This window comes from Helianthus annuus, chromosome 13 (assembly GCF_002127325.2).
Source record: "Helianthus annuus cultivar XRQ/B chromosome 13, HanXRQr2.0-SUNRISE, whole genome shotgun sequence".
Taxonomy (NCBI): Eukaryota; Viridiplantae; Streptophyta; class Magnoliopsida; order Asterales; family Asteraceae; genus Helianthus; species Helianthus annuus.
In genome coordinates, this window is record NC_035445.2 from 50,902,827 (window position 1) to 50,919,678 (window position 16,852).

General features: G+C 36.8%; 1 protein-coding gene across 4 annotated transcripts; it reads left to right on the forward strand.

Annotated features, from left to right (window-relative positions):
* The first annotated feature begins 12,686 nt into the window (after positions 1-12,686).
* On the forward strand, positions 12,687-15,574 carry LOC110897776 (BTB/POZ domain-containing protein SR1IP1). 4 transcript variants are annotated; one of them, XM_022144507.2, is made up of 4 exons: positions 12,687-13,102; positions 13,498-13,735; positions 14,331-14,841; positions 14,979-15,574. In XM_022144507.2, exons 3-4 carry the CDS (start codon positions 14,812-14,814, stop codon positions 15,471-15,473), a joined length of 525 nt encoding a protein of 174 aa, XP_022000199.1. In that variant the 5' UTR covers positions 12,687-13,102; positions 13,498-13,735; positions 14,331-14,811; the 3' UTR covers positions 15,474-15,574. The 4 variants fall into 4 exon arrangements, with proteins under 4 accessions (XP_022000199.1, XP_022000200.1, XP_022000201.1 ...); XM_022144508.2 differs by having other exon boundaries at positions 13,568-13,735; XM_022144509.2 differs by lacking the exon at positions 13,498-13,735.
* Positions 15,575-16,852: the final 1,278 nt, after the last annotated feature.

Below are 16,852 nucleotides of genomic sequence, written 5' to 3' on the forward strand. Positions count from 1 at the left end.
CTAACCTGAAGAAGTGTTTGTCGGATGAAACACTTGTGATCCCTTTTAAGGAACTGACGATTAATGAACAGCTACACTTTACTGAGGAACCGATTGAGATCACTGATCAAGAGATCAAAATCCTCAAACGTAGCCAGATACCTCTTGTACGAGTCCGTTGGAACTCGCGACGTGGCCCAGAGTATACCTGGGAGCGGGAAGACCAGATGAAGCACAAGTATCCCCAGTTGTTCCCTAACGAAAACCCCAGCACTGAAGCTACGAACGAATTTCGGGACGAAATTCCAAACTAACGGGGGGATGATGTGACACCCCGTTGAAACGCTTTCACTTACACTAGCTTGACAGTGGCTGCCTTAACTTTCGGGACGAAAGTTCCTAAAACTTGGGGATAATGTGACACTTCGGACCTTCCCGGGAAACTTTCTTGATGTAACGTTTCGTGTACGTATTTTATTAAATGAAAACGATGAATTATTTGTTATATCGTGTTATGTGTACGTATATATATAGATATATGTAGGCGGGTATGTATATAGGTGAGAGGAGCCGGAACCTTGAATACACCCGAGACCCGACTCGAGACCGCTTAGTCTCGAGTGAACAGTATTTGTTGGGCCGGTTGGGCCTTGTGATCGAGGAAAACCAATCCGGAACCCACACTAGCCCACTCGAAACCCTATATAACCCGAATGAATGACCACCTTTCACACCTTTCACCATTTTGCAAACACTCTCCCTCACTCACTCCTTATTCTTCACTAAACCCTAAGAATTCTAGCAACCAAGATCACCTCCTCTCATCTCCTTCTCCCTCTCGGATCAACCGGCAACAAGGAACTCGGCCCTCCATCTCGGATCAACGCACACACCCACCTGTTTAGAAGTTCATCCTCACACCTTAAGCCTAGCCGGTTAGTATTCTTTTTGGTTTGAATGATAAAGAATGTTGTTGGTTTGTATATTCATGAATAATGTGTCATTTTAGGATTTTCATGATAAAATGCTGTCTTGATAACTTGTTAGTGTGCATTGATGTTGTCCGAGAAATATAAGGGTTTGGTTAGAGGATTTTATGCATAGTTTTTGGGTTTGTATGATGATGAGTGTTATTTGAATGTTGTTTGAATAATGATGATTCATGTTGTGAAGGTGTTAATAAAGATGTGACATTGTATTTGAATGATGAATGTGATAATAATAATAGTTACCATCCGATTTATGATCATGAAATGGGGCAATATTGTGTTTAATGATGGTGTCATAAGAATCTTGTTCATAATTCTCATGTTATAGGTTGTAGTTATGTTTTGAATCGAGGATTGTATGAACCGTATGAATATATGATGAACATGGTATGAATGTTTGAATATGCTATGTTTGATCCGTTTGAAATGAGAATTAGACAAACAAACATGTTTATGCAATATTAGTGGATAGTACATATTTGTTTCATGAAAATGCATTTCTATTGGTTCGTACAAGGTGACAGGTTCTAGAAGGTCTTCATGTGCACGTAATCACAGTTGCGAGTCGGAACCTTTGGTTGCGACTCGAGACCACAGCAGGAGTTGTCGAGACCTCCCGGTTGCGAGTCGTAATCAACGCGTATCGAGTTCGGTTGCGAGTCGGAACTGCTGGTTGCGAGTCGTAACCTCCCGGTTGCAAGTCGTAATCAAAACGTGACGAACCGAGACCTCGGTTGCGAGTCGCAACCTTGGTTGCGAGTCACTCTTGTCTCGACTGGACTGCCTTAGGGTTATTGGGCTTTTGACTATTGGGCTTACTGTTAACTGGATTGCTTGTGTGACTGTTACTGTTTAGGCCCAATACCCCACTGTTTGTATATTGCATGTTATACGTGACTGCTTTGTGTATTGCCATAAGTGTTCGATATGTGTTTACTTGTACCCGACTTGACCCATATTTGGTAACCATGTTAGGACGTGGTGACCAACATACTTAACCAAGTAACATATCATACCGAGCAACCCAAGGTGAGTTCACAACTTAAAAGCATGCGTCCCGGTGGTTTGGGACACGAGACTAAAACAACCATATTCCCTTGAAAAGGGGATACCGTCTACATTCCTTCCCTAGTTATTGGGAACAAACTTACTTTATCTTCCCTTGTATTGGGAAACCTTTTTAGTTAATTACTGTTTATACGGAATGCAACCAACGGCACTAAACGCAACTCTATCACTCAAGTCCCTACTACATAATACCGATTAGTCGCCGGTGCCAGGCGAACGGGTTATTAGTTGATAGCGCTATTTAGGTCTTACCAGCCTCACACCGTGCCATGGTATGGGATCGGTCGTGAACTAATGTACTCAGGCATCCGTCAATGATGATAGAACATTGACATCGGGGCATCCTGCGGAAACGCAAACGGTTACCTAGTGTTCGGTATTGGAAAAACAGTTTAGTCGCTAACTTTTGGGGTAGCTCCCCATGGCATGCATAAACGGGTAAATTAACTGGTGAAACAAGTTTTTGGTAATTAAAACTGGACAACTAGTGAACTCACTCAGCATTATTGTTGACCCCTTACTGCATGCTTTGCAGGTGGCCAGTGACTGGAGCAGCTGCTTGGGATGTGTGGTGGTCGTCTGCCCGTGTGTTGGGCATTTATCATGACTTACCTTATGAACATTGTTTAAAACTAATTATTTATGCTTCCGCTACTTATTACTGTTTGAACTTAAAACCTTAAACTCTGAACTTGATATTTGCTAATCGTTTGGTTAGTAAGTATTACTTTTGTTATCAATTTAATTATTCAGTATAATTGGTGGCTGGATCCTGGTCAGTCACGCCCTCAAAGCGGGTGTCATCCGCGGGTGGATTTTGGGGGTGTGACACAATTAGTATCAGAGCATAGGAGGAAGACTTCTTATCTTTTCAGTTGCGATTTCTGTTTTCTACACCTTCTTTTCTCAATTAAACTTGATTTCATGGTCAAAATGGTTTGATTTTCAAAGATGTTGTGCGCAACAGTGTTTTAACAAACCCTTGAGAGTTTCAGACAAAAATACGGTTTAAATCAGTTCGAAAACTTAATTCAATTTGAAAGTTGATATAATTTCGTTCGCACAGCTGCTGTAATTTCGCTCAGAATTAGGGTTAATTTCGTCTAAATTTGTAATTCCGTGTGAAAATCTCATACGGAATTAGTTTCCGTTTTAAAGTTCGTTAATTCCGTTTGAAAGCAAGTCTAATTCCGCACGGGATTAGATTCCGTTTGAACATTTTGAACGAAAATACTAATTTCGTTTGAAGGTGATTCCGCATCAAGGGTAATACCGTGTGAAAGAGTAATTTCGTGTGAAGCTCCAGGGTAATTTCGTTTGAAAGGTTATTCCGTGTGAAGATATAATTCCGTTTGAAGGGACTGTTTGAGAATCTTTGAAATCCGAATCATGGACAACGAGTTTTACAATGCCTTTGCTAGTCCGATGACAATTACTCAGAACACGATGCTTGAAAATGAAACTGGAACAACTCAAAATCTGCCTAAGCTTTTGGACATTGATGATTTTAGTGGATGGGCTGATCGTTTTGGTAACTGGGTTGAAGCTTATCATTTGGATGCATGGGAACATATTGTAGGATCGGTTTTGACACCAAATGATTGCGTAACAACACGTTCGACGTGCGGAATCCATGAATGTGCGTGACCGAACACACAAGAACGTACTAATAACGTGATTCTATTGAATAAGATGATGTGTACAAAGTCGAGAATCACGTGAGAGAACTTTCTCTCTCTAGACTTTCTCTCTCTAACCTTAGATCTCTAAATCTCCAAATGAGCAAAAGTCTTCAAAACTATGACATAACACTCCTATATATAGCCCTTGGAATTAATGAGACTTCTCATTAATTACCAAAATGCCACCTTGCTAATTCTATCTAATTGTTACAATATAAGCTTGATTTCTTCGGTTTCTCGCTACGGCTCGGATTGACGAAGGCGATAGACATTACTGCACTAACAGACTCCCCCTTGGATATTGCCGTAGTCAATCTCGTAGCGTCTTGTCTTTCTCTTTCTCGAACAGAATCCCCGTAGATCTGTTTTCGAGCTTCCGTTGCTCCCCTTCTTCTTTCACTGGTTCTGTACATCCATTTTTCAATTTTAACCAACTTTCAGGAGCGAATGCTTTTACCCAACCCTCAAATCGGTTTTTCCACCAGTTATAATCTTCAATCTTCATTAATTTCGGTGGTTTCTGTTGGCTTCCATACATATTCTCATACTTCAAATTTTTCTAGAAATCTCTTTCGAATATTCTCTCATATCAGATCTTCTTTCTGTCGATTCTGAAGTGAATACGTTGTAGAATGTGTTGTAAAATTCTTCACTGCTGCTCGACATCTTCAAACAATTTCACAAGTTGTATATCTTCAATCACCTGGACAAACAACAAACAAACACAATCAGTTTAAACAGTATCAAATAATCTGAAATAAACTGACACTCGGTTGTCGTGAAATGATCTTGACGCGAAAAAGTTCACTTTCAAGCGGAATATGAATCTCAAGCGAAATCAGGCTTTTGGATGGACACCAACTTTCAAGTGAAATTAAGAACTATATTTTCAAGCGGAATACAGACTTCAAGCGGAATCTGTTTTGACTTTCAAGCGGAATACCAACTGATTAATTTCAAGCGGAATACCACTAATCAGTTTCAAGCGGAATATCACACTTTGCTGTTTGAAGTAGAATCAGTACTATTTTTGGAGCGGAATCACATGTATCACTTGGAAATTTCAAACGGAATAGCAAGCTGGAGCGGAATCAGAAGACACTCGTTCAAGCGGAATCACTTCTTAGTCCATTTTTACCACTTTTTAGACCGAATTTTAAACTGATTCTTTCAAGGCTTTGTTATTATATTGTTTTGTACAATCTGTGAAAAACTCAGACCATTTTGACCATAGAAACTTGTTCAAATTGAAAAAGAAGATGTAGAAATTAGAAAACTGATGATATCAAGCTAAACTCTTCTTCCTGAGCTCTGATACCACATGTAGGATCGGTTTTCACACCAAACGATTGCGTAACCACACGTTCGACGTGCGGAATCCATGAACGTGCGTGACCTAACACACAAGAACATACTAATAACGTGATTCTATTGAATAAGATGATGTGTACAAAGCCGAGAATCACGTGAGAGAACTTTCTCTCTCTAGACTTTCTCTCTCTAAGCTTAGATCTCTAAATCTCCAAATGAGCAAAAGTCTTCAAAACTATGGCATAACACTCCTATATATAGCCCTTGGAATTAATGAGAGTTCTCATTAATTACCAAAATGCCACCTTGCTAATTCTATCTAATTGTTACAATATAAGCTTGATTTCTTCGGTTTCTCGCTACGGCTCGGATTGACGAAGGCGATAGACATTACTGCACTAACACATATTGAAGTTAAATATAGTAGACCACTTGGGAACAACAATGTGAAAATACTAATTAGAGAATTGAGTGCTGAGGAGAAAAAGAAATACAAAGATGAGAAGTTGATGATTAGTTTGTTGCAGCAGGAAATAAAAGAAGACATCTTGATCTTACTTCAACACAATGGAAGTGTGTGTTCGATGTGGAATGAACTTGAATCAAAGTTTCTTGGAAGTGATGATATGCTAAAGAACAAAAATTCGTTGATGAAGAAGGAATTTGATTTGTTTCGAGGTTTAAGAAATGAAAGCACCAAGCAAATCATTGAAAGATACTGCAATTTGTTGAAAAATATGAAAAGATTGGGTATCACCAAAGATAAGGATGAGTTGATTGAAAAATTAGCCGATGCGTTGCCACATGATGAGTGGGGCACATATCTTATGATGTTGAAAACAAACCGGGTTTTAATGATCTAACGTTGAGTGATTTTATTAAACAGCTTGAAGCTCAAGAGATGGAGCAACAAAAGATAGCGAGAATGAAGAACTATGATGGAGAGCAAGACATTGGTTTGTACTACAAAAGTGGTGTTAATGACAAAACCAATCTTTCGCCAAAAGTTGAAGCTGCTTTCAATACAACGGGATCTTCTGAAAAATCATCTCAAGGATCAAGTAGCAAAATGGGATTTACTTCATTTCCATCTTTTGATCCACACTTTTCTACAACAAAGAGTGGCAAAGTACTTCAATGCAACATTGCATTAAATCTGGAAAATGATCAAAATTATTCAGAGGAAGTAGCTAAAAGCTCTATGTCTTTGTTAGTAACTGTGCTTGAATCTTATGGTAGTCTTGTTGCAGGGAGGATTGGGAATCCAATGCTTACCAAAGAGGATTAAGATCAAGTAGATGCTGAAGAAATGGAGCTGATGGATATAAAGTGGTGCATGGCGAGCGTGTTGAGAAGAGCCGAAAAGTTTAAGCAAATTACGGGAAGAGATGATTTCCGTGATGCGAATGTTTCTGCTTTAGGCTTTGATAAATCTAAAGTCACTTGTTTTCATTGCAAGGAAAATGGGCATTTCAAGAGGGAGTGCACAAATCGTGAAGCAAGTGGAGCTCAAAATCCTTTCGGAAACAACGACTACTATCGAAAGGCGATTTATCATCAAGTTGCTCAACAATCACATCAACAACAACCACAAACTGCACATGCTAGGAAAAAGATTGAAGATTCAAAGAGAGCTTGTTTGGTTGATAAGAATGTTGGAAGTTCTTCAAAGGATTTCAGTTGGGACAAATATATTCCAGCTGATAACAAAGCTTGTCTGATAAATCAAGATGATGAGAGATTACCTGAAGGTTTTAGCTGGGAAAATTTTAGCTGGGATAAGTTTTGTCCAGATAAAGAGATGTTAAAAGCTAAAGTTGTTGTTGCTCAAGTTATCAATGATTATACTGATGACTATTGGGCAGAAAAAGTCAGAAAACGTTTAAATGGTGATGTTGAGAAAAAGAAAGAAGTTGTAGAAGAGGTTCAAGTGAGAGTAGTCAAAGAAATTCCAGAATTTGAAATTAAAACAGATGCTGATGCAGTCAAGGTTTCTGAAAAGTGTATGAATTGTGACTCTCTGATAAAGCAAAACAATGAATTGCTCCACAACATAAAAAGGCTGAAAGAATCATATGATGTCTTGAACAAAGAGATGAATAAATACAACGAGTCAAGCAGTGAACAAGCTGTAGCAATGAATACACTGAAAGGAGCATACATGAGGTAACTTGACAATGTCAACTACTACACGGAAAAGTGTGCGGAGCTTGAGTTAAAACTGGAAACTCAGAGAATTGAAACCGAGAGAGTTAATATTTTATTAAAAAATTACTCATGTTATACTTTTGTGGTTGACAGGATTTATCCGATTGTGGAGAAATTGAAGACGTTTGATGAAGAGAAAACCTCTGAAGAAAGGAAGTCTGATGCAGAAAAAGATGATGAAGTGAAGATATCTTGTAAGAAACCAAGTGTTGTCTATAACAAGTGTCCACCCCCTGTCGAAAATGGATATTCTCCTCGAAATCCAAATTCTGAAAGAGTAAAAAAGGCAACGAACTTACAATGGGAGTCTGAGTCGTCAGATAATTTGCCAGAAAGTATAGATGTCACTTTCACGTCGTCCGATACTGATCATGAGTCTGAGTTAATAAAAAAGGTGGTCGATCAGGTGTTGGATAAGGATGAAACAGAGGAGTCAATGTCGGAGTCAAAATCAGAGTCAAAGTCAAAGTCCGACATTTCAAGTCAAAAAGTCAAACAGGGAAAACAGGTGTATAATAAAGAGTTTTTTGTTATCAAAATCTAATTTGAATGACGAACCAATCAAAGTAGCATATACTTTGATAGATTCTGACAAATTATATTCTGATGAGGCTTTTCCAATAAGAGGTGTTAAACCTGAAATGATAAAAAAAGGTTTTCAAATTAACAGAAATTAATATTTCTGAAATAAAAGATTTAAATCTTAATGAAAAACTAAGTCCTTACACTTTCAAGATTTCAACAACGGATAAACAAGAAAATGGATTACAATTATGGTTTAGACTTTCGAAAGAAACCAAACCATAATGGTAATTTCAAAAAGAAAGGATTAGGTTTTATTCCACCGAAAAACTATAAAAATGAGAAAATTTATAAACCAAAAACTGTTTTTATTTCAGGAACAAGTGCTGAGAAAGAACAAAAGAGTTCATTCTGGAAGCAGACAAACAAAGAATTCCTTGCGAAGAAGCAAGAAGAAATGAAGAAAAGTATTGCTCAGAAGAAGACAAAGATGAGAACCTATTTTCAATGTAAAACAGTTGGTCATATTGCCAGAAATTGTTCAAAGGCGATACAGACAAAACAGGGAGTCTCTGGTAAACTGAAAGAAAAAGTTGTTGAGAAAACTGAACTTTCAATCAGAAAATTTACAGGTTTTGAAAATTCAACCTTTGAAGTTGGTGAATGTTCAAGGAATGTTTTGAAAAGAAAAGAAAATCTGAAAAAACAAAAAATGGGTAGTTAAAAGTTCAGGAAGTAGTTCTAGCGATGATTCTGAATCATCAAAATCAGAGGAGCTATCTACTGGCGATGAATTTGTCTCCACAAAGGCAGAGGAGCCACAGGTTGTTGTAAAAAGTGAGAAATCTGTCCCGACTGTGGATGATGAAAATTTTCCACCACTAAGGGCTGAAAATTTTAAGAAGAAAGTTGGGAAAATTGAAATTTCAAATCAATTTTATTCTGAAAAGACTAAATTTGATGTTGAAAAGACTTTCAACAGAAATGTGAAACACATTTTTGGAAAAATGGTCGATGGTAAGGCCAAAGGTGTCAAAGAATTTTATGCTTCCAAAAAGAGTATTCACAGGTTTGTTGAAAGTAACAGTGAAGAAGAGATTGTTACACTCAAGGATGGTCAGGCCTGGGTGTCAATATTTTTCAAAGAATAAAAACTTGACTTGCCGGAACTCCCAGGTTAGTAGTGTGGAGCAGGAATCGGCATTATGAGATTTCAACCTACAAGTGGTAAAGTGTTGGTAAGCAAATCAACTCGTGGTTGAAAAACAAGTTTTACTTGCCAGAAGTTGATAGTTATATCTACAAGTGGTAAATTAAGGACATTAATTTGTACTTGATTTACTACAAATGGTTGAAAAAGGGGATTAATTCTTAAGTTGATTGGCAGAACAATGTGATGATCTTGACCCCATTTTTACAAGTGGTAAAATCAACAGAACTTATTTTCCAGAAAAACCATTTTGATTAATCTAAATGGGAAAATAGTTTGTTGTGAGGGGGAGTTCTTATTGTTTACGCCAAGTGGATGGAGAAATGAAGCCATTCACGCAGTTGTCATGTTACTTGTACAGTTTGTTTTCAAATTTCTTTAAATGTGTTTAAATTTTAGTGGGAGTACAAATTTTAGAAAATCCAAAAACATTAGAAAATTTAAAAAAGCCAAAAACATGATAAAATCAAAAATGAGTTTTGTGGTACAAAAGAGGAAATGATAGCACATCAGTGGACTTTCACAACACGCTAAAGAAATGGAAAGTTAAAATGTGATAAACAATCTCACTGTGGATGTGTCAGTAGATTTTTGCACATTTAGTAGATTGTGACGAGATATAAACATAAATTTCAAACTTGCTTATATCGTGGGGAACATTTCTTGGATATATGGGTAACCCCCGAAATCTTGTTTGAAAGGTCTCTCTTTCTGAAATGCTAGGTCTTTATGCTCAGTGATATCTGGGGTATTATCCCGGGACTTCTGATTTTGCAGAAGCAATAGCCTAGTCCCCGTATAATACTTTCTATTTGCTTGAAAAATAGCGCTACCCTCAGTACAAAAAATGATGAAACATTGAAAAATGCTAATCATGTGCTGTTGAAGAAAAGATCCTCTAAAGGGGACACACCAAAAGTCAAGCCGTCATCTCTCTGCTGAACGGAAGTTCTGACCTGAGCTCTCACGGTTTCGCATCTAACTCCTTACAGATATCATCTAGGTATACTCACCTGTAAGATTGAATATTGGGATCTGGATACGGGAGTATATTCAAGTGATGGGACACGCGAATAAGTTTAAGTGCTTAACACATTTATATCGTATCTCGAAACAGTAGAAATTTGTGTGAGAATTTAAGTGGACCAGTATACTGATAATCTAGGTGAATTGTTTAGAACTTAAAATGTTTAAAGCTTAACGGTGTTGGTGATTTGTCTCAATAACTGATATGATCCTCTTACACAAACTCACAAAAATATTGTTTGTAAATATTTCTTTACTGCATCTTCGTTCATTCAAAAATCCAAAAAGATTTTCAAAATTCTAAGTGCTAAACTTGATGAACAGGTTTGGGAGATTGTGCATAAAAGAATATTTTTCCTACAAGTGGCTCATTATAGATTAAATCATTCTGAATGATTCTTGCAAATGGTTTCTAAATTTTAATCTTTAAAATTTGAAAAACTTATGTGTATGGTAGAGATTGTGCAGGAAAAGCCAGGTTCTGATACCTGAGCAGATTGTTTGCCAGGTTACGATTTTAGGACCTGAAGATGGTGAATTCCAGACTACGATCCCAACAGATTGAAAGGGGAAGTATGAAGACATCGAGAGGGAGTTTGAAGATGTAGAAAGCCAGATCGAGATTCTGAAGATGGAAGAAAGAAGAGATAAAGATTGATTGAGGATGCTTACAATGGAGAATCTTTGAAGAGAGCGAGTAGGCTGATAAAGACTGAAGGTTTGACAACCGAAGACTCGACACTGAAGACTCGTCAACATCCGAGGGGGAGTCTGTTGGTGCATACGTCTGTCGACTTTGTCTTGATCAAGTCTTGTATTGTAATAGATAGAGCAGGGCACGCAAAACGAGAATGTGATTTATAGGCAATTCCACACGGATTTGTAATTCCGCTTGGAATCCTTAATTCCGCTCGTCTTATAATTCTGTTTGGGTTATTTCCGCGCAGAATTAAGTCCCGCTTGTACCTGTTCATGCGGAATTAAGAGCCTATAAATACCTGTTGTGCCTAGTTCATTTGTAACGAAATTAGTTCCGACGGCGAAGCTCTGTCGAAGTGTCTACAGCTCTGTAAACGATCTGATATCAATCAAAAGACAGTTTAAAGTAATTTCTCGTGCAATTCAGCTGAAATAACATCAATACATCTATTTCCGCCTTTTGTATTGGTGAATTACTCTTCTGATCGACTCGTTTGGATCACAAAACGATCCTACAAAGTCTAATTAAATTTATTGTAACTTTCTCCCTCTCAAGATGTCTCACACCACTACAACTTTCTTAATTTAATAAAGAGTAAACTGCCATTATGGTCCCTGTGGTTTGGGTACTTTTGCCATTTTAGTTCAAATCTCAAACTTTTTACATCTGGGTCCCTGTGGTTTGTATTTTGTTGCCATTTTAGTCCAAATTTCAAAAACCATGGGTTTTGTCTGTTGGAAGCTGCTTATTTTGTCCTTTAGTGCAGGGGTATTTTGGTCATTTATGTTTTATTATAAACTGATCATCATCATCATCCCCAAAAATAATCAGCTCTCTCTCTCTCTCTCTATTCTCTCTCTCTCTATAACACCACCACCACCACCTCCTCCCTCTCTCTCTCTCTCTTCTCTCTCTCTAGCACCACCACAACCGCCATAACCTCCTTCCACAACCACCTGTTTCCACATCTGATTTCTGAGCAAAATCCGATTCGATTTCTGAACAAAGCTCACCACAGCCATCATAACCCAGATCAAACAACTTTCACTACCACAAAACATGAATTCTTTCACAAAACTGATTTACTCACCATCAAGAACTATCAAAAAAGGTTCTTCATCTGCAAATCAAAAGATTCCGATACAACATCACCATCTACCAGACTACCGCCACCACCACGGTCTCCAACATCACCACCCCCACCGGAACCCTAACCCCAACAACCCAAATCAGCAACCAACACCATTAAACCCGCCACCGTCACCATCCACAACCTGATCAAAGAGATTAGAGCGATTTACCTTCGAATCGGTGGTGGATCTGAAGCAAACCCAGATGATGATCTTGACGGCGGCGACGGTGGTGTTGGTTGATCTGAAGAGAGAGAGAGAGACGGTTAATGATGATGATCTTGACGACGGCGACGGGAGACGGTTGATGATGACGATGATTTTGACGGCGGCGACGGTGGTGTTGGTTGGGGACGGTGGCGGTGGTGTTGGAGGATCTGAAGAGAGAGAGAGAGAGAGGGAGACGGTTAATGATGATGATCTTGACGGCGGCGACGGGAGACGATTGATGATGACGATGATCTTGACGGCGGCGACGGTGGTGTTGGTTGGGGACGATGGCGGTGGTTGGGGATGATGTGGGGGTTGTGGTGGTGTGGTGGTAGTTTAGAGAGATAGAGAGAGAGAGAGACAGAGTGAGATGAGAGAGAGAAATAGGCGTCTGGCAGTGGCATTATATATATTATATATAATAATTCGAAATGACCAAAATGCCCCTAGGATAAGGACAAAAAACCAGATTTTAAGTTGGTGAATCTGACCAAATTTGGGATTTGGACTAAAATGGCAACAAAATGCAAACCACAGGGACCCAGATGTAAAAAGTTTGAGATTTGGACTAAAATGGCAAAAGTACCAAAACCACATGGACCAAAATGGCAGTTTACTCTTTAATAAAACATAATACGGTTCATCTTCAAGAAAATTGGAGACAAGAAGAAAATTGATTTTGGCGTTTAATTTCTTCAGTTACATTTAATCCATGATGAGCGACGTGGGTCGAAATTCATCGGTTATTCAATTGAATGTTAGTAATTATGAAACCCTTCATTGCAGGCGGTCATCCAAACGCACAAAAACAGACTGGATAAAGCGCATCTTCATCATCATCAAGGTTATAAATTGATGCCCAAACGCACAAAAGCAAATAGGGAGGGTCCCATCCAACCCAATCAGATTGATGTCCATTCCCGCTTTTATGATTCCTCCAAATCAAATCAAACTCTATATCCAAACACTTATGCAAATCAGGGTTATAAGTTGACTCAGGGTTTCAATTGCATCTTTCGCCTACTCTACATCGTTTAAGGATGCAGAGCCGCCGTTGAAAACTATATGTAAGTGTTTACTACCTCTTAAAGTAATTTTGTAAAGTAATTTGGATAAGTCTTGTGATTATAGTTTATGGACTATAGAACCTTCACATTATTTATTCAATATTGTAATTTCCCAGATCATATTCATGTCCCCTTTTCAGTTTGCTGATCAAGTTTGTATTTTTCCTTATGGGTTTTTGAATATTGTAGCTTATGTGATTTAATTTTATCTGGGTTTGAATTAATTTGAAGGGATTAATCTAAATTAGTATTTTTTTTTAATATGGGTTTTGATGATTGTAGCATATGTGATTTCGTTTTGGTTTAATTTGAATGGATTAATCTAAGTTAGAATTTTTCAATATGGGTTTTGAATATTGAAGCTTATGTGATCTGGGGTTGGTTTAATTTTGAAGGGATTAATTTAAATTAGTGAAGACCAACGGAGCTTGAAAGTGATTTTCTAATTTAACTCGGTTTCATCAGTTATTCATCAATCGAAGTTAGCGGTTAGGGAAGATCAAACGTATTCCAGAGTTTACGTTTTTGCGTTATATGAATTTGATCGAATGCCTTTTCTCGAACAAAATCATTATACTCCGGTCAAGCCATTGACTGTGTCGGCTGCGGTCTCTCACTTCTTTGAAGAACGAGGTAAACTCTCTATAATCATTGTTTCACTTGAATTCACAAACCCATTTGTCTTGATTTTCTTTGTTTACGTGTTGACTTCTAACTGTTTGCGAAAACATACCAATGGGAACTTGAAATTTTGATATGAAGAAGCTCTTGAGTCTTGAACGACAGGAAATTCTTGTTTGCTTGGGCTGCTGCTCGACAAACTGTTTGAGATATCGGTTCAACTTATTTGAGCTCCAGCTCGGCTTGCGAGTAAAACCTAAATCTTGAGCTCGTTTTGAGCTCACAAGCTTAAACAAACTTTGTATTTCAGGCTCGAGCTTGTTAAGTCTCGGTTTGTATATTGACCCGTTTGTTCATAATCGCTAGCGGTTAGTAGCTTGTAATTAGAAATTGAATACAATTATTCAAGATGTGAATCACTTGTAAATGTAAATGATATGTAGTCATTTTGTAAAGCATAATTTTTTCATATAAAAGCTGAATATTTTATGTGCTTACTGAGTAACTATTCATTGTTTACCAGAACTCTTATTTTTTTTTTTTTGCTATTCCTTTTAATACACTTATTTAACATCTAATATTGTACATATCTCTTTTAAACAAACAGGAGATCTTTGGAAAATCCAAGAGAAATCTTGACCAGAAACAAAAACACGAGAAGCGGGTTGTATTAGAAACGATAGTTGGCCTTTTACCAAGAGGAAAAACCACAATATCAATAAGCTTTCTTTCAATGCTGCTTCGGGCTGCCAAATACCTAGACACAGCAGTTGCATGCAGACTAGATTTATAGAAAAGAATGGGCTTACAACTCGGGCAGGCGGTTTTAGATGATATATTAATTCCTTCTTGTTGCTTTGATGGTGATACAATGTTTAATGTTGATACAGTTCAACAAATCATGATAAATTATTTTGAATATAATTCTACGGGTTTGGATGACGTAAACTTCGTTTCGCCATTACAAAGTGACGATGAGAATGTCGCGAAGCTAATGGAGAGTTTTCTTGCTAAAATAGCTTCTGATCGAAATTTGTTGGTTTCAAAATTTATCAGTTTTTTCTGAATGTATTCCAGTCGAGGATGGAATGTATAGAGCTATTGATACTTACTTGAAGGTATGCCCTCTTTTTAGTATTTAATTTGATTAAAATTGTCGTTCTAAGGGTAACGGGTGGTTCAGGTGTGGAATCTTTGATCTAGAAATGTCATCTAGACTTGTATATTGATCAAACCTTAACTTGGAATCTTTTAGGCTCATCCAGCTATTAGTGACATGGACCGCAAGAAAGTGTGCAGCTTAATGGACTGTCAAAAGCTATCGTGTGAGGCCCGTGCCCATGCAGCCCAAAACGAAAGGCTTCCGGTTCAAACAATGGTTCAAGTTCTTTACTATGAACAGCAACGGTTAAGGGAAATGGAATGCAGCCCGATCAACAGTGAACCTCAAAACATGGTATTAGATGATATCTCGAGATTAAAAAAAAAAGAAGAGAACCAAGAGCTCAAATTTGAGCTTATTAAGTTGAAAACGCGACTTAAAGAAATCGAGATGTCGAATGCCAATAAACCAAGTGTCAGCAATGCTATTGGAACCACTGCTGCTAAACCACCATTGCCTGCTAAGCCACCATTTTGTTATATTTTATTTTTAGTTGGTTCGGTTCATTCAGCTTTGCCACACGCCATAGCTAAAACTAAACTGTATTCCTCTGTTAATCGGTTATGGCTTGACCGAATTATCGGTTAATTGTTCGGTTTGGTTAAGGTTGGTTTAATTCGGTTATATGCTCACCCCTAGAACATACATATACTTGTAATACTAAAGTAGTCTACTAGACTTTCTCTGCATGTGTGTGACCATATCGCATATAGGTTCAATGACTATTTTGTGTTGAATGAGATAAAATGTTAGGAACTTGGAATGGGTTGTCGTTCGTAGTAGACATCATATTTAAATTTGATATAAGTCGGAACACCCGCAGCAACGCGCGGGCTTTCCCACTATAAGAAATTGAATTAAATTATAATCAAAAACTATTTTTGGTTTGATACAGTGGAATTTATGTCCGTCATCGACCAAATATTGTATTTCTAGTACCAAATCGTTATCATTTTGTGCTATTATATTATTTATTTTATTTATTTATCAATATGGTGATTTTAATTTTTTAATGTTATTTCAAAGGTTTTCAATTTTAAACAGGTTTATATTGTATACAGATATTATAATATATATTTTATATGTATAAATACTATGTAAATTAAAGGCATACAAGGAACATTGATGCTCCTATTATATGTGTACATTTATATTTATTACATTAATTATAATTATAATTATAATATATTTAGCAATATGATATTATTATAATAGTGAGATATTAAAATTAGAAGAATATATATATATATATATATAGGGTTGGGCTATATAGAAAACCCTAAATATTTAAGAAACCCGGGAAACTCAACGCTCCCGATTTTATTTTTTGAAAAAAATAACACATGTAATATACATGTTTTTAAGAGTTTTGGGCCAAAAAATCAAAAAAGCGTCGAAGGGTTTTTTTTTAAAAAAAAAAAAAAAACAAATTTCAGCAACTTTCAGCATTTTTTGTTTAACACATGTCAACGAAGTTTTTGGAACTTGTTTATTTTTTTAAAAAAAAAGTACTCGGCGCTTTTTTGTTTTTTTTTGGCCCAAAACTCTTAAAAACATGTATATTACATGTGTTATTTTTTTCAAAGAAAAAAAGTCGGGAGCTTTGAGTATATATATATATATATATATATAGGACAAAGATCCGTTAGGAACCACCCTTTATTGCGAGAACCGCGAGAACCAGTGTGAACACAAACAGTAATAGCTAAAAAAATCTAAAAAACACCCAAAAAATTTTTTTTTTTATTTTTTTACTATTTTTTATATAAAAATCGCTACTTTTAGTATCCAAAAAAAAAAAAAATTTTTTTTTTAATTTTTTTTTTTAAAAAAAAAAAATTTTTTTTTTGGCTACAAAAAGTAGCGATTTGAACATAAAAAATAGTAAAAAAATAAAAAAAAATTTTTAGATTTTTTTTAGATTTTTTTTAGATTTTTTTAGATTTTTTAGGTTTTTTGGGGGTTTA

Excerpts from the sequence above, each read along its gene's own strand:
- LOC110897776 (XM_022144507.2), top strand. The coding sequence starts at position 14,812 with ATGTATAGAGCTATTGATACTTACTTGAAG. Across the intron at positions 14,842-14,978 it reads CTATTGATACTTACTTGAAG|GCTCATCCAGCTATTAGTGA; the intron begins GTATGCCCTCTT and ends GGAATCTTTTAG.